The sequence below is a fragment of the Rhodamnia argentea genome, chromosome 4 (genome assembly GCF_020921035.1).
Source record: "Rhodamnia argentea isolate NSW1041297 chromosome 4, ASM2092103v1, whole genome shotgun sequence".
Lineage (NCBI taxonomy): Eukaryota > Viridiplantae > Streptophyta > Magnoliopsida > Myrtales > Myrtaceae > Rhodamnia > Rhodamnia argentea.
The window spans coordinates 20,466,541-20,491,983 of NC_063153.1; the positions used below are offsets into that span (position 1 = coordinate 20,466,541).

Here is a 25,443-nt window from a genome sequence, read left to right on the forward strand (position 1 = left end):
TTTTTTCCTTTGTTCTTTCTTTTTCTTTTTGGTCCTTATTCATCTGCCGGTCGCCTAGCCCGACAATGGCCAGGGAAGGTCACCCTACCTACCTAGGGCTGGTAAAGGCTTCGCGGCCCTCGCTGGTCATCTCTCGTTCAAACTAACGACGGATGAGGGCAACCCTAACTAGATCCAGCGAGGGCATCCCAACCTTTACCTTTGGCTGGCAAATAGTGGAGGAAGAGGAAAAAAAAATAAAAGGAAAGAAAAGAAAAGCAAAAAAAATTACAACTATCGTCCATGTCAGCGATTGCTGATCAAAATTGGCTGGAAAAACCGTATTGACAAATCGTCAAAAGGTTTAGAATTAAATGGGCCAAATGAAAATGTGTATAACTAAATTGGTTGTTATACTATAGGTTTAGCACTTTAATTTTAATTTTTCGGATTTAGTTTGTTCATTTATCTTGTCATATAACAATAATAGTTAGCTTTAAACACCTCGAATTTCGAAAATAGAATTTTGATGTCGTTGATGGTTCACAATTTTCTTAAAACACAAATAATATTTACTTTGTAAGAAAAAGGGCAACACAACTTTTTGGGAGGACCTTAAGCCTAACCGGACATCCACTTAATAGTTCTATTATCTATGTTTAGATTGGTGTGAATATGCTTTTCATTTTTTTTTTCAATATGGCAACGTGGTTTATGAGATAGAATAATAAAGTCTAGGTCAACAAAGAACTTTCATGGATTGGAATTTTCTTATACTGTAGAGTACATGGCACTGACACGATGTAATTCTTATTCTCTTCTTCAAAAGTAGAAGTCCGTTTGAGTGCATGCTAAGAAAAACTAGTGTTTAGGCGAGCTATGCGGGCACGTGAAATTGAGTGGTATGTATGAAACAAAATGGATGGTTACCGTTGGTTCCGCATTTTAAAAGTCATAAAAAATATGAAAGTCCAATACTGCAAAAAAAGAAAAATACTATTTTTACCTAAAACTTTAGTACTTCAAGTTATTTTAAGCTGAAATGTGTCGATTTGGAATAGTAGCACCTAATCTTCAATTCCAACGGTTAATAGTGCATGTAAGTATGATGAGCTACGAGCTCTTTTATTATGTGGATCATTGTTCTCTATAACTCTCTTAGCCGTTATATTGAGAAAAGCCATAAGGATTTGTAGTAAAGACGAGAACTATTTAAATGAGTTATTTTCTTTGGTCGAGATCCAATACATGAATGAGAAAGAATACCCACTTCCTTTTCTTCTTTTCAGCACTAAGGCTCAATAAATTCGACAATTAGATCAAGGAATTATCATATAATTAATCTCGGGTCCATTTTTTTCACTGTAAGTGTAACTTTGGGAGTAGTATGGGTTGACGAGGCATAGAGATCATATTGGAATTAGGACCCAAAGGAAACTTGGCAATTTTCAATGAATGGACTGGGCAATCACGAGAAATTTGTTAATATATAGTATGTCCTTATGAGTTCGAAAAATCAAATATCCCATGTGATAAAATGAAAACAGTAGGCCATTACTTGCCATTCTATAATTTAAAGTGGGGTTATTTAGTAGTTTCAACGTAAATTTAAACGGCATTCGAAACAAAAATTTTGTTAAGCACTACCTCTAGGACACTAGGCTAAAAAATAAATAGAGAAAATGACATGAAAAAATGGTCATTTTCAATATTGCATGTCTTTTCGACCAAAAAAAAATATTGCATGTCTCTCGTTTTGTGAGCAATCAATGCATTGAAAATGAAAAATATTTTTTTAATCGAGTATGATTAATTGTTAACGAAGTACTTAAAAGAAAATAATGTATATCTTCTGATTATCTATATTCCTAAGAGCAGATCAAGTGAATTATATACATATATTCATTACGTTTCTCCAAATTTATTTATACTCTTTTCCAAACTCAAAAGTGGATTAGGTAGGTCCATTTCTTTATAGAAGCTCGATGACATCAAAGGGTGAGTTCATTACTTTTGATGATCGTACTTGGTCAAAATTCGTTAGATCAACTAACATTATGATATTAAGTCAATTGAGAGTTTCCTAGATCACTCATTAAGCAAGAAATTCTACAGTTTTCAAATAGTATAACTTTACCATAACTTTTCTTGTTTTTTGCGTAGTTCACACTTGAAAAATCAAATCACGTATTTCTCGCCTCCATTTAAATTGGCTCAGTCTCTAATTTTTTTTCAGTCATAGAAGGCATTCATTTTAAGGGATTGATATACTTTGTTGGATATTCCAGCAGTTTTGAAATATTTGTAATAGCTTTGATAATTGACCGCCTATAAAGTTTTCATTTTGTAACTATTTTGCAATGATGTATAAAGGCTTTTTAACGGTCATATAACGACTCTGTAATGTTTGAATTTATTTCTCCATAAACTCTCCGTTATTTTACGATAGCTTTATAACGATTTTGTAACGACTCTCCCTTCTATTTTGAATATTAACTTCAAACAACAATCCTTTAAGAATCTTCGATTTGAAAAGGAAAAAAAAAGAATTTTCCTTTATTTCTATTTACATAAAAAAAAATATTTTACTTCTCTTTACATATCTATTATTTATTCAATGGATTATACACTTAACGTTGTTCATGTTCCTTCTATTGTTTTTTACGGAATAAATAAGAAGGTCTGTTGTATCTTAGGAGGACAATCGCTGGAAGCCTATTGCACCAAGTTCCGTACTCCGACGGTTGGAATTATCCTTAAGGACAGTATTTGCTCTCCTCAGATAATTTCATCTTATTTTCTCATCTTTCCCAATAGATTTTCAACAATTCATATTTTTCATATTATACTATTATTTTTCCAACATACTTTCTGTGATGCATTACCCCATCTAAATTAGGGTTGTCAAAATCGAACCGAACCCGTTAATCAAACTGAAAATGAACTGAAAATTTTCCGCATTTTGATTCGGTTCAATTTTCAATTCAAATAATTGAAAACAACCTTTCCTTTTTTTCATTTCAGTTATTCCAGTTCAATTCGGTTTGATTAACCAAATCATACTGAAAATCTCCAAAATAACTAGTTTTTTTATTTGTTTATATTTTTTTTTTTTTTTTCCTTTTTTGGGATAAAGGGCAGCAACTCCTTGCCCAAGGGCCGGTGGGGGTTGCCAGCCCTCAGCTAGTGCCTGCCAGCCGCCGGCTTTGAATCAAAAAAGAAAAAAGAAAAGAAAGAGGAAAAACGAAAATAAAAATAAAAATCGATCCTAAACGAACTGGATTTTTGGTTAAGTCCTTATTCAGCTCAACACGAAATTCGGTTCAGGTGAAGTTTACACTTTAATGGTTAAGCTCGGTTTAGTTTTCTCGAAAAACCGAACAAAACCGAACCATTGACACCCTCTAAATGATTGTACATTTATGTGCATATGAAGATACAAACATAAAAATAAAATAAAAAATAGAAAATGATACAAACATGATTTTTTTGTTAAGTGAAATTATCTCTAGATTCCCAACATTCTGATTAATTAAAAAATTCATCCAAAAAACAAAGCTGGCATATGTATAAACAAAAGATAAACATGTGCTCCATTTGGCAAAATTCTCCCTGACACCTATCTTTCAACTTGCACCATCAAAGCAAATCCCATTCAGAAAAAGATTCGGTATGAAGAAGGGTCGACGATTTGCCACATCATTAGAGAATATAAAGTACACATTCCCCTGATTAAGATATAATTTGCATGGATTAGTTACAGTATGACAAGAATGATTACAAAATGCCTACCTGATTAACTCCAATCGGATGCAACCAAGTAGACTGAACATTTGTCTTAATGGGGCGTCACATCGTGTCCACCAATGTTTTTTTCATTGGATACCTAACTGCCCCGTTGTTCTTTTTTCTATTATTATAAGTTGTGACACATGCTGTATTTTAATTCATCAGAATATAGCGAAGTGGGGAAGAAATATAAAAAAAAAAAAAAAAAAACTGAATTTTCATCCGCAGCTTGTCTGCATTAAGGGTAAGCAAATCGGACCACCCGGACCGGGACCGGTGGTCCGGTTCCCGATTCTAGAGGGAGCAGTCCGGTTCCCAGTTCTAGGGTCTTAGGATCGGACCGAACGAATTTTTTTTTTTTTTTAAGTTATCATCTCTTTACTTATTAAGGGTTTCCAAGAAATTTTACCAATTTGAGAAGCTATTGATACTCTCTATTTTTTATTTTCCCATGTAGAAGTCTTTTTAGTTACACTCTATTTTATTTTTTGAAAGTAACCAACCTCATGTGCTTCATGTTAGGAATAGTGCATTTTTTTTTTTGCATGTGTCCGGTCCAATCCGGTCCAACGAAACCGCCCGGGAGCCGAACCGGACCGGTGGTCCGGTTCCCGGTTTCGGAAAATTGAGAACCGAGACCACCAGTCCGGTTCTCAGTTCTTGAGGGGAACCGGATCGGACCGGGAACCGATCACCCATAATCTATATCTAAAATTGAGTTTTCGAACATGGCTAAACCAATGCACGTACGAAATGTTCTAAAAAAATATGAAATATCACAGCGTCGTATGGAGCCTGTTCATAGACAACATATGAAGAATAGATACATTTTACTATGTCACTATCCATATGTTGGATCATATAGCATAGATGCCTTTTAAGCCGTCGCTTGGGTTATCTAATTGGTCCTATAGAATACATGGCCAGGGAGCAAAGGAAGTTAAGCACAAAACGACCTTAATTATCCTTGATTTGAGGATTTTAAGTTTCCACTTTCTTAATTCGATGGTAGAGGGATTACGTTAGGTTTACTTCTTATAAAATGCTTCATGACATTACTCTCACTCTTAGAAAAACACCCTATGATGACAAAATCCTCAGCAACAACCCAAAAAAAAAAAAGATACTCCACCGCCTCTAGCAGGGTATTAAGGCGAAAAAATTAAGAAAAATATCAAAAAAATCCTACACCTATTGCATTGACGTCAATTTAGTCATAAGCCTTTTGACCTATAACTAATTCAATCTTTCCGGTTAATTTTGTCCAGATATTGCTAATGTGGACGCCAAACAACCTATGTGGCATGGTCAACGTTGACGTAAAAATTTATTTTAATAATATTATAATAAATTTAAATTTTAGATTTATTTATTTTTTCTTTCTTTTTTTCTTTTTTTCCTTTTTTTCTATCTTTTTTTTTGTTTCGGGTTTCCTCCGGTAGCCTGCGAGGGCTGGCCTCGAGTCATACCCGAAGGTGACACTATCCAAAATTCATCATCTTCGGTATTGAACCCTCTGCGACAAACATGAGATTTAACGCCTTGGATCTGATTTAAAGAGAAAAATCATGATTTTTTTTTATCAAAATTATAATTTCATGAACAATTACATTATTTTCTTCTTTTTCCTTAGGTATATATACCTTAGACAAATGTCCTTTCCCATCTTTCAAAAATAAATCTCTCTCTTTTTTGTGAGAGGTCGCTTCACGGTGGTTCGAACTATTTCATTGTTCATGCCGTTAAAGTAAATTAATAATAAGGGATCTACATGACCTGCTCACCACATCACCACATATCTATACCCAATCTTTTTTTATTAGAGAAGATGATACAAATAGTCCCTAACCTCTTGCTCAATGCTCAATGTGGTCCCCGAAGTATAGCCGAATCTACAATGTCATCCGCGAACTTTAAATTTGTTCAATTTAGTACATTAACTTTTAGTACATTTTCAATTTAGTCCCTAAAGTATATTTTTAATGTTGTCCTTCTATTAATTCAAGTTTAGGGACAGCGTTGAACATATTCATATAGTCCAGGGACTAGATTGGACATAAATTAAAATTTTAGATACCGCATTGAACAAATTAAAATGTCGGGGACGATATTGCACATTGGAATAAAATTCAAGGGCCACATTGAACAAATTGAAGGTTCATAAATCACATTGCACATTGAGTCAAAGTTCAGAAATCATCTATGATATTATCTCTTTTTATTTTATAAAACTGTTGATATCCTCTCAGAAAAATCCCCCCACAGAAGGACTTGTCGATCTTTTTCTCGTTAGGTGGCCATGCAAGGAGAGAAACGACAAGAGCCGCGACGTATCGCAGTAATTGGCTATGGACACCTCGATACAACATGATAAAGCCTTTGCTTCCATTAGGTCTCTCTGCACATCAGATCAAGCCACGCCCCATGACCATACCATGTCTCTTGTGATTGATTGCTCGATCTTTGGGCGTTCACCATGTAGATTGATGAAGAAACACACGTGATTGCAGATCTGGAAATTGTGGCACTTCTGCTCCATTTTTTTCACGATATTCAACGTGATTGAATAGTGTTAAAGTTCACGAGATTTTAGAAGAAACACCCAAAGCGATCCATCATTACATAATTCGTTCCGATGTGGTTTCTAAACATTCTAAGATCGTCAAGAGAGATAGCAAGGGAGGCAATAAATGCTACATATTTACTCAATCGACTTGACGTTACACTTTATTAAAGAAGGGTATATGCACCCTAATAATATGCATAAGAAATGAAATAATCTTATTGGGGAGCTAACTATACTAGAAAATAATAAAATATCAAACATTATCCTTATCATCTAATAGTATCTCCAACCATATTCTTTGATAGTGAAATCTCTAATCGCCGTAAATATACTTCATAAAAAATGCTTGCATGATACTATTTTGACGAGTAGTAGCATAGAAATTAACTTCAGTTGTTAAGCCATATATAATACTTATATTTCTCCTCCAAGCTAATGTTTCTCCTGTGACATCACTGAATCTTTACACTCTACCAGCCTTGTTTGTTCAGACTTAACTAAAAGCAAAATTTTAGAATTGTTTTACCCCCCCGTCGGAAGTTAAACACCAATCAAATTTCAAAAAAATAATGAAAGATTCATATGTGAATCTACGCGGTAATGTCTATATAATGTGAGTTTCATATGATTGGGATTATAAAAGAAAAGTGGAAGCACGTGAATTGCAAGATATGCACAAAGTAAAAAGTAAACATCACTCCATATAGATCTGAAAAGGGAAAACGAAGCAAAAACCAAATTAAAGGATGAAAAACTTACTTCAGCCATTGAAACAATATGAGCTTGTATGCTTCCTCTACCAAATTTAGAGCATTTAGACTCCATTTTCTTCGCGAAAGATGAAGAATTTAAAAAATATTTTGTAAAAAATGACCGTTTGTATCACTCACAAAAGTTAATGAATGAAACTAGTTAGATATAAATTATTGTAGGTAATGAAATTATTTTTAGTTGATTATTTCAAGCAATACAAATGATCAATTTTTTTCATTTATGTCGTTAATTTTTTGGGAAACAAACCGAACCTTAACAACATTTTCAATAATTTATCGCAGAAAACGGAAGTCACACTTTTGTCGCTACTGTAGTTTGGCGTTGAGCTCAAGCATAGGCAGGAATAACATGCAACGCTGCAGAGCCATGCAGGGCTGAGCTATGGCCACGCACACATGACCGGTGCTTGGCTGATTCAAACTTTGGCTAAGCGTCCCCTACAATGCTCCCTCTCTAATCATCTTTCAACACACTGACCCACGTCAAGGCTATTCGGAGTTTCCACTACGTTTCTCTTCGTCCGTGCAATGGTTGGACGCATCAATCTAACAACCCCAAATGTCCATGGCACGTTGGCTCGTAGCTCCCTCCGCCTCCGTGGCTGCCCCTGCGACCGACCACCATCGCGTCTCCGTCAACGAGCTCCCGCTACCGTTCCATGCCCACCTTTGTTTCCCTCATGGGCCCTCGTTGTCTCCTCTGTGACGTGGAAAATGTAGGAGCTGTCTCGGTGGACCAATCACAGAGGTAGCAACCACATCAATCGCCCTCACCAGCCTCCGATCGACAGTCAATCTAGGGCCGGGAACCTAGTGAGTCATGGCCAAGCCGCTGGACTCAAAGAGAGAAAGGTGTAGAAATGCACACGTCAGTTGTATTATAAAGTCTCACATTGAAAGATCGGTATGGTGTTAAGCAGTTAATATGTGCTAGGATACCCATGATTCATCAATTTAAGTTTTTAAGAGAATATGGATTCAACTAAATATGTAGACTAGTTTGGATTTAGGCTCTCCCTTTGTCATCTCCCCAGGTGAAGATATTTGGTATTATTGGGCACTCCCAATAAATGGTATTAAAATCGATGATTGATTGCATTAATGAAAAATTCATGCATAAAATTAAGGAAGTGAGTTCCTAAATCTAAAGAGATGAAAACCCTTTCGAGAATTGTTCATCTCGATTTTTCATATTTTAGTTATATTTTGTTTTACATATTTTGTATTTGTATTATTTTTTTTAAAAAATTAGATTTTTCTTTTTAAAATTTTTTCTTTTTCTTCTTCATTCGCTAGTCGTTAGACCTCGGCGACTAGCCACACGAGGTCGAGCCATGGCCATCACCGAGGTCGGCGACCGGCGGAGGAAGAAGAAAAGGACAAAAAGAAAATGAAGAAAATATAAAATATAGAAAATAATATAATATAAAAAATCTTAAACTTTTGAACTTTTTTTATCACAAATAAAGTTATGAGATTGAAATTATTTTTCAAATGAAATCCAAACACTAGAAAATTTTTTCGGTTACATATCACTAAATAACGAAAAAAAAACCATTTTCTTGGAAAATCATTTTTCTTTTTTAATTAAGTTTTCCCCCAAACAAACGCACTAAAAACAAAAACCTCTAAATTTAGAGAATCCGAATCCTTTAAAATTCTCAATTTCAATCAATCAAGCTAAACCATAAATTTCATAAATCGGCTTTAGTGCGGTTAACCCTGCTTGAATTATACAAGTATAAGTATAATGAAAGTCTTAAAATTTGTCCCGAAAGTGTAATCGAGCCTTAAAATTTTTGAAAAATACGATTAAGTCATAAAATTTGTCACGAAAGAGCAATTGATTACTAAAATTTTTAAAAAGTACAAACAAACCCTACAATTGATCAAATTGATCCAATTAAGTCCTTCTATTGATTGCATTTTCTGAAAGTTTTAGGATTGGAATGTATTTTTGTGATAAATTTTAAAACTCGATTGCACTTCTCGATAGTTTTTAAGATTCGAAGAAATTTTTCTGATAAATTTTATGATTTAATTGTGCCTTTTCAAAATATTAGGACGTCTGTTGTGATAAATTTTGAAAATTTCAATGCATTTATTCCAATTATATAAGACTGGCAGTGATGATTACGTTGGTGAGTTCTCACTATTGACTCACCTTTCACCTGAGCCGCAGTGGCGCACAGCGTACGGCGGTGGTAAAAACCGGTCACCGGCGAGAGAAACGGGCTCGGGTCACCATCGATGTCTCACTGCCCATTCACCAGACAGTGACTGCGTCGAAAACGACTGTCGGCACTCGTACTCCCCGCCACGTGTCCGTCCTTGACAGACAGCCCTGTCACGTTTGACTCCGGCGAGGTTAAAAGGGATGCCGTCACTTATTGAGGTCTCAAAAGTGGCAGCCCTTTTGTCTCCGTACAGAGAGAATGATTGCCGGTCATAATCAGAAATTGAAACTTGATATTGGGAGACAAAAATGTGTTTGGAAATTTGGAAATATATTTGAAGTCGTAATGTTAACACCGAATAATACGTTAACCCGCTCAGCTAAATGAATGTTACCCGCATTTAGATAGGAATTATCCATGTAAGACGTGGTTGATTCTAACATTCTTGTGGCATTAATAATTTGGGCGAGTAAAACATACATCCAATTAGTATTTTGCATCGCAAGATACTTTAAACTTCTTAGCTGGTCACGTTTTACTTAACTTCTTTGTGTTTATGCCGATTTATGAAAATAATCAAAACAAAAATTGGAAATTGTTCTCCATTAGCATACTCATGTAAAGATGTGGCATGCCGCTCAATTGATGATCGATCATATCGTGGCATTTATAGGGTTTTAGTGTAGAACCAAAAAGGAAATTCAAGGAGAAACGTGGACAAGTGATAAGCTCAATTTTTTGCTTCTAACTTATAATATATTTTTCTAGAAATTGAAACTAGAAAGTATTAATTCGCATTTTGAGAAATTATAAGTAAACTATGGAACTCGCTGATTATAAATGTTAGCAATTTCTGTAAAGTTTTCAGTGTTTCATGTTATATAATTATATTCATATATCATGGTCAACCTAAATAGACCCAGCAAAAGTTCAATGACCAAAAAGCATGATTTGAATATCCATTTACATATCTATATATTTTGTTTAAGCAAAGCAAGGAGGATTTTAGGTTAGACCATCAGTCCCTAGCAAAATGAAATTCATTAAATAAGGTAAAGTAGCAGAACTTGTCACATCAATCCTTATGGATGATGGATTTGAACGTGATCTTTTGAGGATACGATAACGACATTTTTTGGTTTTAACGGTGGCCCAACATTGGTTTTTTTTTTTTTTTTTTTTTGTCAAAGACCCGACATTGGTTAATTCAAAATTTTTCTAGGTGATCAAAGTTAAGATACCACAGTGTTAGTGCATTTACCAAATTTTGCTCCAGAAATATTTAGGCATAAATTAACAATCATAATAATTTTCATTAAATAATTATTTCAAGTAATATAAGTGATAATTACAGAAAAATATTTTTTATATTAATTATTTTTCGTGAGACAAACGCAGCCTTAAATCAGACTAATTTTTTTTAAGGTACAAAAGATATCAGGTCAATGAATTCAGGTAGCTTTTGCCATATATAAACTTTCCAAATAGAATATGATTTCACGATTAAGGTTTCTTCATCATGCAATTTTCCACAAAAAAATTAGATTATACCTATTAGATTCAAGAACAATTCAATTAACAAAATTCCGTTTATTGTGCAAAACACTCGGTAACTCATGAAACCTCATGAAACGGCTAAGTCGTATATGTCCATGACTGTCGTCAAAGGACATGTATTAGAACCCCATTAAATTGGAAGGATTATTATGAGGCCCGAGCTTATATATAACTATACATATTAGATCTATGATCAAACCACGCAGTATTGAGACAAGAGGGTCAATCCTAACTTCATTTCAACACGGGGGTTTGTCAATCCATCTTAAAATCCCGATAGATAGAAGAATAATCGGACTAGTTAATCCCACGCATGAGTCACCCGTTCCATCAGAAATTCCTAACCGATTTATCACAAAACTTTATCCGAATCCTCTCGGAAAACGAGTCGGCAAAGAACTCAACTCATAATTGACATTGACATTATTAATTTCATGTCAAATCATAGACTTACAAATTACAAAAAAAATATTTAGCATGAGAAATCCATCCCTACACTAAACAAAGACCTGAAGATGTACCTTTTCATGTCGGCATAATAAATATAAAAAAAAATGGTGACAACGGAAGCAAATTTGTGTACCAAAGAGAGAGACCAGTCGGCAATTCAAAAGGCGGTCATCTAAATCGGCTTGTTCCTCAATTATAGACAAGTCTTAGATTAGAACATCCTAGAGGGACACGTTCACACGTACTTTTCATCAGGATTCGACATCAAACAACATTATCTTAAGATATCCGCAATTTGGGTGCACAGAATCCGATTGATTTGAACCGACCATGTTTAAAAAATTAATCTCTGTTCAAGAGCCCACGATTAAAAAGTCTCGAGCATCAGCGTTAGGATACTATAGTCGCCACTTGCCCATAATGGAAATTATCCCATGAAATTGACAGCTCCGTGTTGCTGTCTTTTCTTGTTCATATGTCGAAATGATGGAATCCAAGCAGCAGCTAACGAAATAAACCTAATTTTTACTTGAGGGTGGGTTTGTTACACGAAAAAGAAAATTATTTGAAAAACATATTTCAAAAAGTTAATTACATCTCTTTAAGAAAGAGTCGGTGAAAGATGTTTTGCCCACTGACAACAACTTATGCTTATATAATTTTTTTTTATAAAGATATATTTTGTTTGTCATTTTTATAAGCGACACAAGCGATCATTTTTTGAAAATGTTTTCGAATTTTATGAAATAAACGCACCCTAAACATATAAGACCTTACTGGTGATGGCAAAAAAAAAAATATAAAGACCTTTTGGTACTGCCGGTTAAAAAATATGATGGATGTATATAACCTTATTCCAGGCCTGTCGAGTATGAAAGGGTAGACTTATGTAAATTCCACATAGTTCATGCCCATGCTCACTTGGTATACCTCATTTAATCACAATGTTTTATTGCTTGTGTTCGGGTGAGAAAAATGGTTGAGTTTACTCCAAGTACACAAGATTAAATTCCGCATCAATTGGTCACTTTTATTTCATTATAATCTGTCATTCATGGTTTTACTGATTTTTCGGAATCAAGATCATGCCGGTTTTTTTTTTTTTTTGGGTCGAAAGATCGTGCCAATTAAATCACGTAAATCATTCTGATATTTTCTTTGGCATACTACACGCATGTAATTCATTGGATACTTCTTTTATCGAGTAAGTTAAGGAGTTGTGTCAATGTCATAATGTGGCTGCTTTTTTAAAGTCAGTGGATGCATGAGAAGATGCTTTCTTTTTTGAAAGAAACTTTTGACCTAATGCACACTCAAGATAGCGAAGGGATCATTAGAGAAAATTCCTTAAAGAAGGGCTAAAAAGAGTGTCACTAATTGCCAAAAATAGGACCTCCCTCATGCCTGGTGCCATCTAATACAAATCACAAGAATGCGAGTTCTAGAGTCGGGACGGTAGCCTCGACAATTACGCCGTCGTGCCTGAGTCATAAAGACTCTCGACTACACGAACAATTCAATGTGCTCGCCAACGCTCGGTTTCGTCGTGCGAATTGCGTAGCCTGAACGCAGGCTATTTTTGCCATTTCATTTGGTATCATTAAGTTTGATCTTTAAAAGAAGGGGCTAAGGGGGATGGTTGTGCACGGGCAACTGTGCTCCGTAAGCCTGGCCATGATTTAATTGATAAGTTTCCTGCGGTCGTTTGGGGAAGAAGGGTGGGGAAGCAAGGAGAAAGAGATATGTCTGCTTGTCCACAGGAAACGTGTGGGATTAGGAGAAGAAAACCACGCATGATTATTGATAAGTCCAATCATCAAGCAACATTATCCCTCAGCCATTTCTTATGTTTCCAAAAGCAAGGCAAGCTTTTCTAATAAAAATTCGCAAATTCATCTTCTATCTAATTATAAGCCATACTATTTTTACATCGCATATGTACAGTAAGACGGCACGTGCGACCGGCCGTTCTACTATTATCATTGCCCAATAAGAATGGACAATTTTTACTTTTGACGAATTGAAAGTAAAACACTTATATAAGTTCGTTAATCCTACAAGCATTATATTATTTAACTATAATCTCTATGCACCTAATGTTATTTTAAGGGGACATATAAGGATTGTGTTCCCAAATTATCCACTTCGAAAGAAGTTGCAAATTATAATATTTAGGAAACATTACAAATAAAAACTTAAAATACCCGTTTCGGAGAAAGACAATTCAAATTGACATTATTTTAAATAAAGGTCTGAAGTTGATATTATTTCGAGTAATGATCTAAAATGCCCATTTCAAAGAAGGGTGTTTTCGTCATTTGATTTTCATTTTTTTTTTCTTTTCTGTTCTCCCAATTTTATTTTTATTTTTGCTCGAAAATGTTTTTTTCATTGGTGTTTTATCTTTCTTCAACTTTTTCACACGGACCGAAAAATATATACGCGTAAGCGCCGCGTGGGTCCCATCAGTTAACGCCGGGACGAGAGATCATCATGGAGGGGGGGGGGACATATTGATGGAACGTCAGCCGTCAGATCACAAAAGGCTGCTTTTTTTTCGCTCTTCTGATGGCGATGGCGATGTGTCGACGCCCTAGCGTCTGACCGTACGCATACGTGCCACCTTGATTTTTGAGAGGAAATGAAAGGCGGGGCCTCACGAGAAAACAAATTTATTATTTCAACTTACTTTTATTAATTATTGGTATTTTTATTTCTTCAAAAAAAAAATTATTTGGGGGGCAGACCACTTTTTTTTTTCATGGTTAACGGACGAGATTTATTGCGAAAATAAATAAGTTGAAAAATATTTTTTTAAAATAATCATTTATATTTTTAAAAATAATTAATCAATAAAAAATATTTTCGTAATCGAAAATAATTTATATCTAAATATTTGAGTAGACCCTGTCAATATTTTTTGCCTACTTATTTTTGAAAATGGTATACGCGATTATTTTTTAAAATAATTTATTTTTGCAAAATAAACAAAGTTTAAGATAGAGAATTTTTCATTTAATAGATTAATTATTTCACTTTCATAAGATATTTATGTTGGTAATTGCATGCGATACAAAGTGAACATGTTTTTTTGTATTTTTTGGTCAGTGAGGATCAAAGGCTACGACACCAATTATATGTCGATGCAAAGCAAAGGACAATAATGAACTGAAAAGGAAGTTTCCGCACGTAGATGCAAAAGAGGTTTTTTTTTTTTTTTTGGTCCAAAGGTGCAAAAGAGGTTGACCTCAAAAATCTTTTTGGCATTTCAAAGCCATTTCAAATTACTTAGATTTCCCAATCAAACACGAGCGATAAATATATGATAGATATAACCTTATTTTAGTAAATACATGATGACCCATTATTTGACATTGTTTATCTAATCTCCATCGAAGTTAAGGATATATAACATCATTACATATGTAATTTCGTGATCGGCGCTGTGGGATTTGACTCGGTGGTCGAGGAGCGAGCATGCTTATACACGGATAAGATAAGACGGACTAGACAAGTTCGATCTCTCAAACTGTCCGGTAAAAATAATTACTTTCGATAAGGTTGATTAATTGTTTCTCATGGTGAATTGACAAAAAAAAAAACAAACATTTTTACATAATGAATATCCAAAGCTGTGATTTATCACTTTTGAGAAATAATAAGCAATAAAAGATTTGCAAACTTGCAGTTTGGCCTTGTCTGTTGCTTTTCATATGTTTCTCCCCCCACTTCAAAAGTGAAAAATGGAGAGGGTGAAGGGGGGTGAAATTTCCATCAATCTTTCCACAATCTGTGAGGAAAGAGACAGAGCTTTCAGTTGGTTGCTGCCCAAAAGGGAAAGCAGCCAAAGAGAGAGACAAATCTCCTCACTCATTTAATGAGTACTGCTCTGGCTTTTCTGCCTCAGATTGAGTTTCAAGAGATATCTCTCTCTCTCTCTTAATGCCTTGCCTTCTCAACAGGGGAAAGTTCTTGAACACTCTTTCCATTCACATTTTTTTCTGCCCCTTATCAGAAAAAAATCATAAAAATTATCCATAAACTTTGATTTAATATGTAATATCGCCCCTAAATTTTTAGTTTTGCCCAACGCGATACTCGAACTATTAATAAATGTTCAATCTAATCCCTATACTATATGAAGATGCTATATCGCCCTTCTAGTAATTCAAAATAACATAAGCTCCCGATATTGCTCTCCATCCGTTGAGTTTGAATGGTGGATAGCAAAATGAGAGTTGCATGCGGATTATCCGAATAGGACATTCATCTCGAATCAAAAGTATAACAATCTAAGTTAAACAGCCTATTCTTTTTCTTATTTTAAAGCCGATGGATAAAAAGATGGACATGTTGACTCATCATTTTTACAATTCCTACTCAACATATAACAATCGAGGCCATCAAATAACATCCAATTTGTTGCTTGAGCAAAAGGAAGGGCTACATTAGACACTCACCAATAGTTCAAAGATCACATTGAATGAATTAAAAATTAAAAAACAACATTACATATTGCGCCAAAGTTCAAGGACTATTCACGCTCGTTTTCCACGAAAATAAATCCTAAATGAATATAGCATATGAACTTAAATTGAATATGGACTATACCTCGTGGATTTACACAAGTGTTATCAGATCTAACCGTTCATATCCGACTCTATAATAGTTTGAATTGGCCGAAAAATATGGCTTCAACATAAATAAATAAATAAATAAATTGTACGGACCGATGCGACTTGCAAAGTGGACAAAGAACTTGTGGGCTATGGGCAACAAACAACCCTACCTCAACAGTAACATCTGTCGGGCTTGGGCAAAAAACTAAGGAGTGGACGGCCCAGCGACAGACCATGTGATCTTGCACAGGGAGATTAGCTTCCCATCTCAGGGCGTGAACTGTGCAAAGAGACACACCCCTAGAGATTTTCACACAGCCTTCACTCCAATGTCCAAACCAACCTCAGCCATCAATGTCGATGTCATTCAGACATTTATTGAAGAAACGGTCGGATTTCGCTTGTGGTGCTCAGCTGCTCGAGGCCTTTCCAGGTGGCTGTATTTAAGAGTGAGCGATTTTAGGTTTCGTGCAGATTCTATATAGAACCTATCAGTAAATAAAAACAAGTTCCTCATTTGTTGGAACTTAAAATCTATCTTACATACCTTAAAATCTAAAACCGATCCTATCGTAGGTTTTATTAATTCACTCAGATTTCACATGTATTTTTAATTGAACGATTACAGTGGACCATCATTTTTAATGACCACCACTTATAATTATATAAAATATTAACAAAATAAAGGTCTCCATCATAAATATAGCCGAAAATAGAAGCTTGAATAAGTGATTCGATATTACATACTCATCGTCCAACTTATCGAGAAAAAACATAAAATCTATCCATCAAAATCGAGTTTTCAATTTTTGAAATTTGAAACACCATGCTCACTCCTCGTCGTACCCAAGAAAGAAGAGGCTGCAGTAAGATGGCAACAGAAGGTGAGACATCAAAAAGGAAAATGCTGTGGGGGAGGAGGATAAGTCTCGCAAATGTTTGGTACTACGAAGGCATGTGTCAGAAGAACCTTTTTGACTTTCGTGCGTGTGGTGGAAACTTCTGAACTGTGATAATTAGGCGAAAACGGAACAGGGAGAGAGGGTAATGCTACATGCAGGTACAGGGGAAGTCGCATGTCGTCGTTAGATGGAAAACAGGAAAGAAAACAAGGAATTTTTCAAGTGATTTGAATGACTTCAAGCGTGACCTTTTGCTCTTATACCGTGGTAAGTGTTTAACATCATTAAGAGCTATGGTTCTAGATTTGCTGGGCCAAGAACTTGTACCCAACGTCACTGGGCCGCCAGCTTCATTATGAGGCCTAGCAATGAACCCGCGAGATCCAAATAACCCGATAACCCAACATCTGAAATCAACGGTCTCTCCAGTATCGCCGTCCCCGAGATGTACGTGCTACGTCGCGTGTATTTTCAAGCCATAACATCTTCGACAGTATGTTAAAGCCACGATGCCTGCTCGAAGCTTAGGTGGAGTATCGTCCTAGGAGCAGCTTTAGCGATGCTAAATCTACAAGGTAGTTTGCCAACCACGTAAAGAGGAAACTTAAGCTCAGCTGTAGCTGCTGCTCGCGAACTGTTGTTACGGATTCTCTGCTGATTCTATACGCAGTGTCTGTTTTGGTAACGACAGTTTACGATTCACTAACTGGACGACACTTGCTCTTCCGGGAAGATTGAGGATCTCTTGCAGATAAATCTCGGGCCACAACATCTTACTAGCCAGCGGTAGAACCTAAAACACCTGTACCTGCGTTTGATCGTCCTAACTCAGACAGCTAACAGCCCTTGAGCTCCGCACCAACAGGAGCTCAGAATAATCGACATCTAGGATAAAAAGTGAACAATGTAAGGCATAGAGGAACTAAAAGAAATTGTCACTAGCATTCAAGAGATTGCCAGTGGAGAAGAACTTACAGTAGAGTCTTCCTTTAAAAAAGGCAGCTGCTTTAGTGACATCAAGGTTTGTCTCGAAATTGGTTAGCATAGACTGATTCAATGAAGCACTAATCTGTAGAATGAGGGCACTACTAACGTACTTGAACAAAATGAATTTACCTTTATCATACCACAAATGTTAAATTCAACTGGTACCTCAGACTCTGGCAGCTGAAATACCATCTAAGGGGAGGCTTTTACTGATATGAAGGTCCTCTCCAAAGAGTTTTGTCTCATGACTTTTTCTCATCATCGGGAACCCCGAACCACCACGGGGCAACCTTCCTCTAAAAACAGACAAGAAACGAAAGGAAAATCGCCACTGAGACTGTCAATACCCACTGATCAGAAAATGATTACCATGGCCATTGCATTTCGAGTATCTAGAACTTATGACCCGAAAACCAGTTGGGCATATCAGAAGGCTCCTCTTCCATCGGTAATAATTTGGCATAACACACTCCATCAAATAGAACTCGCAAACCCTTCATCCTCCTCTCCTGAAGGAAAATGGAGAGAGCATAAACTGTGGAAACCAATAAATGAACACAGAGAGTCGGAACAAGTTTGATGCTTGGCGCAGCAAGTATCAGTATCATCCACTGGCAGTATGCATCTACTTGCTCAAATGGTGATGACGCGACTCAATCATTTCTGGTCCGTATAGACCGCGTCAACATCATCAAGATCAAGCAGTCTTGACATTAGTTCCTTGTTCAAGTCCATTGCCTCATCATCCACCTGGAAATTATCACAGCAAATTTTTCACTTGAAAGCATAAATCAGACAAAGAGGACAGCAGAGTATCTCCGGATGAGAAATGTGCTACCAGCACATTACGAGCAAACATTACTATGTGCCAGCCCATACGCAGAGATATCCAAAACTTGCAATTAAATGATCAGCTTTAAAGTACTTGATCATTGAAATATGTTACAAATTTTCTAGAACTCCACCCTAATGTCGACAATGTTTTTTTCGTTTCCTCACACATCTATACACAATATGAATAGAAAACTTCGATTCTAAATTCACTGAAGTCTGTTGGAATGATGGAAATTCTAAAGAAAAAAATATGTGCGCATGCACAACCAATGTCACAAAAGAGAATAACCAAAACTTAAAAATAGAAATCACAAGAAAGGATGTTGAAGTGTGATTTATAATTACATTGCTCATATCAACAGCAAAAAAAGAGCAACCCTATAACGATGTCCTCCGATAGAAGCTGTACAAGCACTTCCAGGTTCTTATAACCACAGAAAAAACAGAAACACAGATGAAGAGCACAATTAGGATAAGATACCGGGAGAAGCCACTTTTTTCTTATAATAAGCCAAGTGCAGGCAGACAAAGAGGGACAAGACAGAGGACCAATAAATGAGCCTTAAGAAAATAGTGTAGCCCATGGGGACGAAGGTCACCAAAAACCAGCAGCAGAGGATCATGAAGTCTAAAAATTTGGGATGTACCTCAATGGTGGTGATGGGAAGTAGTTCAGACCCATTATCAGGCTCAAAAGCTATTCCTTCCTCTCGTAGCTTTGAAAGTATTTCAGAATAGTTCTCAGGTGAACTTACAACCTTATAATAGCTGGAACAAAAGATTATTTAGTTGGACCTAGTTTTTGGTAGCCAAATCCATGTTACTAGCATTTTTTATGAGAAACAAAAAATTGAATTGAAGAACTTGCTCATTGCAAAAATATCTTGCATAATAGATGACAAAGACAACTGATCATACAAGATTGGAACAAAGTGAATGAAACAGGATGAAGCAAGGTTGAAGCTATTGTCAAAAGCCTGCTTTCTATCGTCAACCAGCAATTCCTCAGAGGACCCAAAATCTTGTGATGGGGAATCGTAACTGGAACTTCAAGGAAATGTGCAGGATAATGCACCCTAATCCTCTAGCCAAAGACATTGGAAATTCCCAAACTTGAAGTTACATGTAATCTTTGCAGAATCTGATCTTATATTAAATCTATGCTACTGCTGACTTAGGTGATTGCACCTACTACGCTACACATAGTGATAGTGGCCAGATCCTCCAAAAACATTGACTGCATGTTTTTTTCTTATCCATGGACAAAAAGTGAGGCTAGTTGGATTCTACAAAGGTGATGTTAAACATTTAGCAGCAGTAGTAGACGATTTGCAGTGATAGCACACTCTATGGCCATTGTCAGTGATAATAGAGTTTGGACTACAAAATGGTTTCTTTTTCAGAAACAAGCATTTTTTTCCTTGCATTAAATTCGCTTTAACAATTACCAGTAGACAATTAGAGATAGTCACATTGTGAACATGAAATTAATCATTCTAGAAGCTAGAGGAATAGTTCTGATATCTCTAGTCAGTACATTTTTTAAAAAATGATCCCCGCAATTGGAATAATTAGAACGGTATACATAAGATTAGCAAGTCTGTGATAAGTATCGCCAGAGAGCTGTAAACTCTCAAATTGACTGGTGGATTAGTTGAATATGACAGAGATATACATTAGAAACAATCAACATATAGTGAAATGAAATGTTGTTACCTCTCCGATTTGTCTTCATCTGCATCATCTTCATAAATTGAAGGTTCAATGACATCCTCTGCACCTGCATCTAGAGCAATGGTGAGGAGCTGGTCTTTATCAGCATCAGTAACTTTTATATTCACAACACGGGCACGCCTGAACTTAAACATGACAGATCCTGGATCTGCCATTTTCCCACCATAATCCTTCACTACCTCTCTAACAGCTGCAACGGACCGATTTACTTTATCAGTGGAAACCTCAACCACAATACTGACTCCTCCAAAGCCATACACCTGAGACCAAAAGAAGAACTTCACTTTCCATAGTAGGCAAAGGAAAGTCCTGAGCATTGCCGTTTCGACATTACTACGATAAAGCAAGTACAAGAAGTCCTCAAAACTGGCAAATCTTATTATGATTTGTAAGCGGTAACGTTCACCTACCTCATAAATTTTCTCTATGTAGGACTCCTGCCCCTTTTCAGAAGCTCTTTTGACGTTGCGGTCTAGAATTTCTTTTGGTACATCGAGCTCCTTAGCTTTCTCGAGAATAGCAGCCAAAGCTGAATTTGATGTTAAATTTGGGCCGCCTTTCTTTACCCTGTAACAAGTGGTGCAACCTCATAGCAGTCTTCAAAAAACAAAGAAAAACATTTACTATCAAAATCGAACAAAAATAGACCACCGCATTATTGAGCATTATGGATACAGAAACATTCCATACTAAACAGCTGTATCCTTCGAAGAGAAATAAACCCTAGTAGCATAGTCATGTAGCCAGGGTCAATTCTAGTAAAAACTGTTAAAGACATTCATTATCAGCAGTCTTTTATCACTTCAAGCAGCCAAATTGAAAATGCAGCGAATAACTTACGCAGATACGACTTCCTTTCCAATCTTTGCAAAAAGTTTGGCTTTTTTGGCATTTTGGGCATCCTGCAACAGGGCAAATTACAAACACTGATTCCATGTAATAACATAAGCAATTTGACATGTCAACTTTGTGCCACGAGAAACCCAATAGTAGTGAACACGTATAGATGTCCAAACGAAAGTATAACAATCAAAATCATCGATAGACTGTTAACTTCTGTAATGCTAGCAAGGAATTTCATCAAACAGGTGACCTACACTAGATGATTTAGCTGCTGCGCACTCCCAAAAACGAAGAGAACAAGCTCTAAGCTAAAAAAAGGCATGATCAAAGAAGATGATACCTTTCTGCCAGCGATTTTGCAAGACCTCCGGCCCATGCAAACAGGAGAGAAAGTCCAAATCTTTCTCGCATTTCCGCCATCGAATCTCACTGCATAGAACGAATCCCACCAAGTGTTCCGCGATATAACTGCTGAAGACGACAGAATTCTGCCAAATGAAACAGTCCCTGAATTAAAGATGACATCTTTTTAGGCCTTTATCTAATCGAAACAAAACCAAATCACACACCCGCCAAAGAGGAAAGAAGAAGCAAAAGAAATACACACTCCCACGAAAGAAGAAGTACCTCTATGGAGAAAGAAAGACATGGGTCGTTTGAAATGAACTCCATGCGGAAGCCTAACAACCGTGCCCAATGCTCTGATAGCAGAAAACAAACTCATTTTAGCTTATGAAGGTTCGGTCCTCCTGTAGCAATTCCCAGGGAAGATTTTTCTCGCGTGATGAACCAGCGTCGCCTTTGGCGCCTTGTGTGCATATGACAATTGAGTAACAATTTAGCGTACAGAGGGAGGATAAATCCGTCGCTACCATACAACGTTAGCAGCTTCCTATCTTCTTTTAGTCGGAGCACATAAGTTTGGGATTATTTTTGTCACTCTTTTGACCAAAATGGTTTTTTTAAACTAGGTTAGACAAGAAACATTTCTCAAACAGAAAATGCCAACTCAGCAAGAAACAAAGCCTCTCATATTCGAGATCGACAGCTACGGTATGAAAGACTCGACAGAGTCGTCCGAGCACAAGATTCACTGTAAATAAGGTTTGATGATGAAGTAAACAGAGGTCCATTTTATATTCATCTGAGCTCTCACCACAGATATCAGGTGAAACTAATTGGCAGTTCTAATTAAGGTACATGTGTCTTCACTCTCCAGCTTCATCCAAGCGTACGCAGGACAAAATTTGTTGCAGGGGAACGTTCAGCTTCCCATTCTTTAAATGTTGAATGTTTCATGGTTGTGCAAAAATGGCGGCTTTGAACGGAACTCTGACGACCCTTCTCGAAAAATGCAAATCGATGACCGAGTTGAAGCAAATACACTCGATACTGATCACTTCAGGTCTGTCCCAGGAGGACCCTTTATTATCAGGAGTTCTGTCTTTCACTGCACTTTCAAGCGCTGGCGACGTCGACTACTCCCGCCAGGTTTTGATGCAGCTGTCGAGCTCAAGGACTTATCATTGGAACACAGTTATTAGGGGGCATGCAAAAGGTAAGAACCCAAGTAGATGTTTATCGCTTCTTGTCGACATGTTGAGGAGAGGAGTCTTGCCAGGTCATATGACATTTCCATTTCTTGCGAAGGCTGTGGCTCGTTTGGAAGAGCTGGAACATGGGGTCTCGATTCATGCCCATATTGCAAAATTTGGGTTTGAGTCAGATAGGTTCATCGTCAACTCCTTGATTCATATGTACGCATCTTGTGGGGATATATTAACTGCGCGCAAGATGTTTGATGGAATGACTAACAGAAATTCCGTTTCGTGGAATTCCATGTTGGATGGATATGCTAAGTGCGGGGACATGGATTCGGCTCGTGCATTGTTTGACTCGATGCCAGAGCGCGACGTGGTGTCGTGGAGCTCGTTAATTGATGGATATGTCAAGAGCGGGGAGCATAGGGAAGCAATGGCACTATTTGACAGAATGCGTTGCATTGGACCAAAGGCCAATGAGGTGACTATGGTTAGTGTATTGTGCGCTTGCGCCCACTTAGGTGCACTTGAGAAAGGAAAGATCATGCATCGATACTTAGTGGAGAATAAGCTGCCGATGACTCTGATGCTACAGACGTCCCTCTTAGACATGTATGCCAAATGCGGGGCAATAGAGGACGCTTTAGCGGTGTTTGACACGGTGCCTGTTAATAAGACCGACGTGCTGATCTGGAATGCTGTCATTGGAGGCCTCGCCACACATGGATTTGCCGAAGATGCCCTCAGATTATTCGACAAAATGCAAAGAACCAGGATAAAGCCCGATGAGATCACATACCTGTGCTTGTTGAGCGCTTGTGCGCATGGAGGATTAGTTCACGAGGCTTGGTATTTCTTCGAGTGTTTAGATAAACATGGAATGGCTCCTAAGGCAGAACACTATGCTTGCATGGTGGATGTGCTGGCGCGGGCTGGGCGCCTGGAAGAGGCTTACCAGCTCGTGGGTCAAATCCCGACAGAGCAAACCGCTTCAATGTTGGGCGCTCTGCTTAACGGTTGCGTTAACCACAGGAGATTAGATATTGCAGAGATTATTGGAATGAGACTTATAGAATTAGATCCGGATCATGACGGTCGATATATTGGTTTGTCGAACATTTACGCGGTCGTTAGGCGCTGGGATGAAGCCAAAGTAATGAGAGCAGCGATGGAGCAAAGAGGCGTCAAGAAGTCTCCAGGGCTTAGTTTTGTGGAAATAGCCGGAACAGTTCATAGATTCTTAGCACATGACAAAACCCACCCTAGTTCAGAAGAGATTTATGTGATGCTGCATTTTATTGTAAACCAAGTGAGACCTGATGCTGATCAGGAAAACGAGGAATGCTACTTGTACGATTTGGAAGATGCCTGAGGCGCATCATCTTGCAACAATGCTTTCAGGGAGTCAATACAAGCAATCTGGCACGAGTCCATACATTTTCCTAATTTTCGGTGGAGCAAATTTCTTAAAACCATCACATGCTGCATTGTGAAATCAAGTTCTGTCAAATGCGCTGCAAACTAAAGGGAAACTACTCTCTGTATCCCTTCCTTGAAAGAAAGAACGTGAAATTCTTTTTCCTTTCCGCAGGGACCAAGAGGTTGAATCTGGCCATAAGAAGAACGCTTGGATGACGAATAACTCACTCACTTGATCTTTGACCCCCTCAGTCACTACCTTCTCCGATCAGTGCAATAGGATGTGTCTATTTATCTTTCTCTCGACTCAAAATGGTAGCATATCATGCTTAATGGTGCCAAGTATCTATGCACATTGCACATGCTTGGCCCTAATACTGAGCGAGCGCTTGAACAAGATATATATACATTTCATTCCACGTATATCTCGCCAAACATAAAACTGGATTAAACTTTTAGATGGATAGAGCAGGGAAAACTCTGTGCAACGAAAAATGCAAGCACGGATTGGGGAGAAACTTCTGTGACCAATGCTTACCAAGGAATCATCCACACTAGGTAGGGGCTCGTACCATAAGAGCTCGCAAGTCAAGTGCGACTCTTATCGGATGGGAAAATAACAGAAGCCACCAAGCCCACGAGCTAGTTTGGTTGAGCGTTCGCCCCTGCTTGCTTAGTCGGGGCCACTAACTCATGCAGGAATGGCCTCGATCTGTTCCGAGGGGTTCAGGACAAACTATGACCCAGCTCACAGAGAAATCGTTAAAGCAAACCTAACAAAAAATAAAAATCTAGTGTGGCTAACCAAACTTGGCTAATCAGCAGGCCAACCCGCAAAGTTAAGAGAACAATACAGTTCTACCGTACAAATCAGAATTCAGGACTACAAACCATCTTCGCCCTAGAAATTCAAGACAAACAAGAAGATTGAGGAAGGCTAAAAAGCACTAGCAATTCCTTGGAGAGCCGACACTGAAAATTCTGGCCGGCCTAGCACGTCCCAGCCTTACATCAAGTCGACCGGCTAACACCAACTTATCTATAGTTACAACTGCAAAGAGAGACCATTAATTCTCCTCTCAAACAAATAGCACCATGCAAGTGGCGAGTGAACGATTTTCCATGTTCTAGTATGAGCTGTTGTGCTCACAGATGTAAATCCATCTCACTGACTCTATGCCAGACTATCGAACACTGCCCTGCCCTCAGACAAACAGTCAGCACAGAAAAATATCAGGTGAAAGAGTGGGAAAAATGTACTTTTCACAGGGAA

The 25,443-nt window shown here is 37.4% G+C and overlaps 2 protein-coding genes across 3 annotated transcripts; one reads left to right on the forward strand and one right to left on the reverse strand.

Moving 5' to 3' along the window:
- Positions 1-17,730: 17,730 nt before the first annotated feature.
- Positions 17,731-22,099, reverse strand: LOC115741082 (probable transcriptional regulatory protein At2g25830). 2 transcript variants are annotated; one of them, XR_007198109.1, is made up of 8 exons: positions 21,838-22,099; positions 21,551-21,717; positions 21,208-21,269; positions 20,778-20,934; positions 20,350-20,627; positions 19,281-19,401; positions 18,169-18,549; positions 17,731-18,095 (listed from the first exon to the last, which is right to left on the reverse strand). XR_007198109.1 is itself a non-coding variant. In XM_048277454.1 (7 exons), exons 1-7 carry the CDS (start codon positions 21,932-21,934, stop codon positions 18,457-18,459), a joined length of 975 nt encoding a protein of 324 aa, XP_048133411.1. In that variant the 5' UTR covers positions 21,935-22,099; the 3' UTR covers positions 17,731-18,456. The 2 variants fall into 2 exon arrangements, 1 of the variants encoding a protein (XP_048133411.1); XM_048277454.1 differs by having other exon boundaries at positions 17,731-18,549.
- Positions 22,100-22,187: 88 nt separating this feature from the next.
- Positions 22,188-24,160, forward strand: LOC115741080 (pentatricopeptide repeat-containing protein At5g08305). The gene is given in 3 exon segments (XM_030674791.2): positions 22,188-22,314; positions 22,407-22,526; positions 22,528-24,160. Coding segments are annotated over 2 exon segments (1,629 nt in total). The 5' UTR covers positions 22,188-22,314; positions 22,407-22,493; the 3' UTR covers positions 24,124-24,160.
- Positions 24,161-25,443: the final 1,283 nt, after the last annotated feature.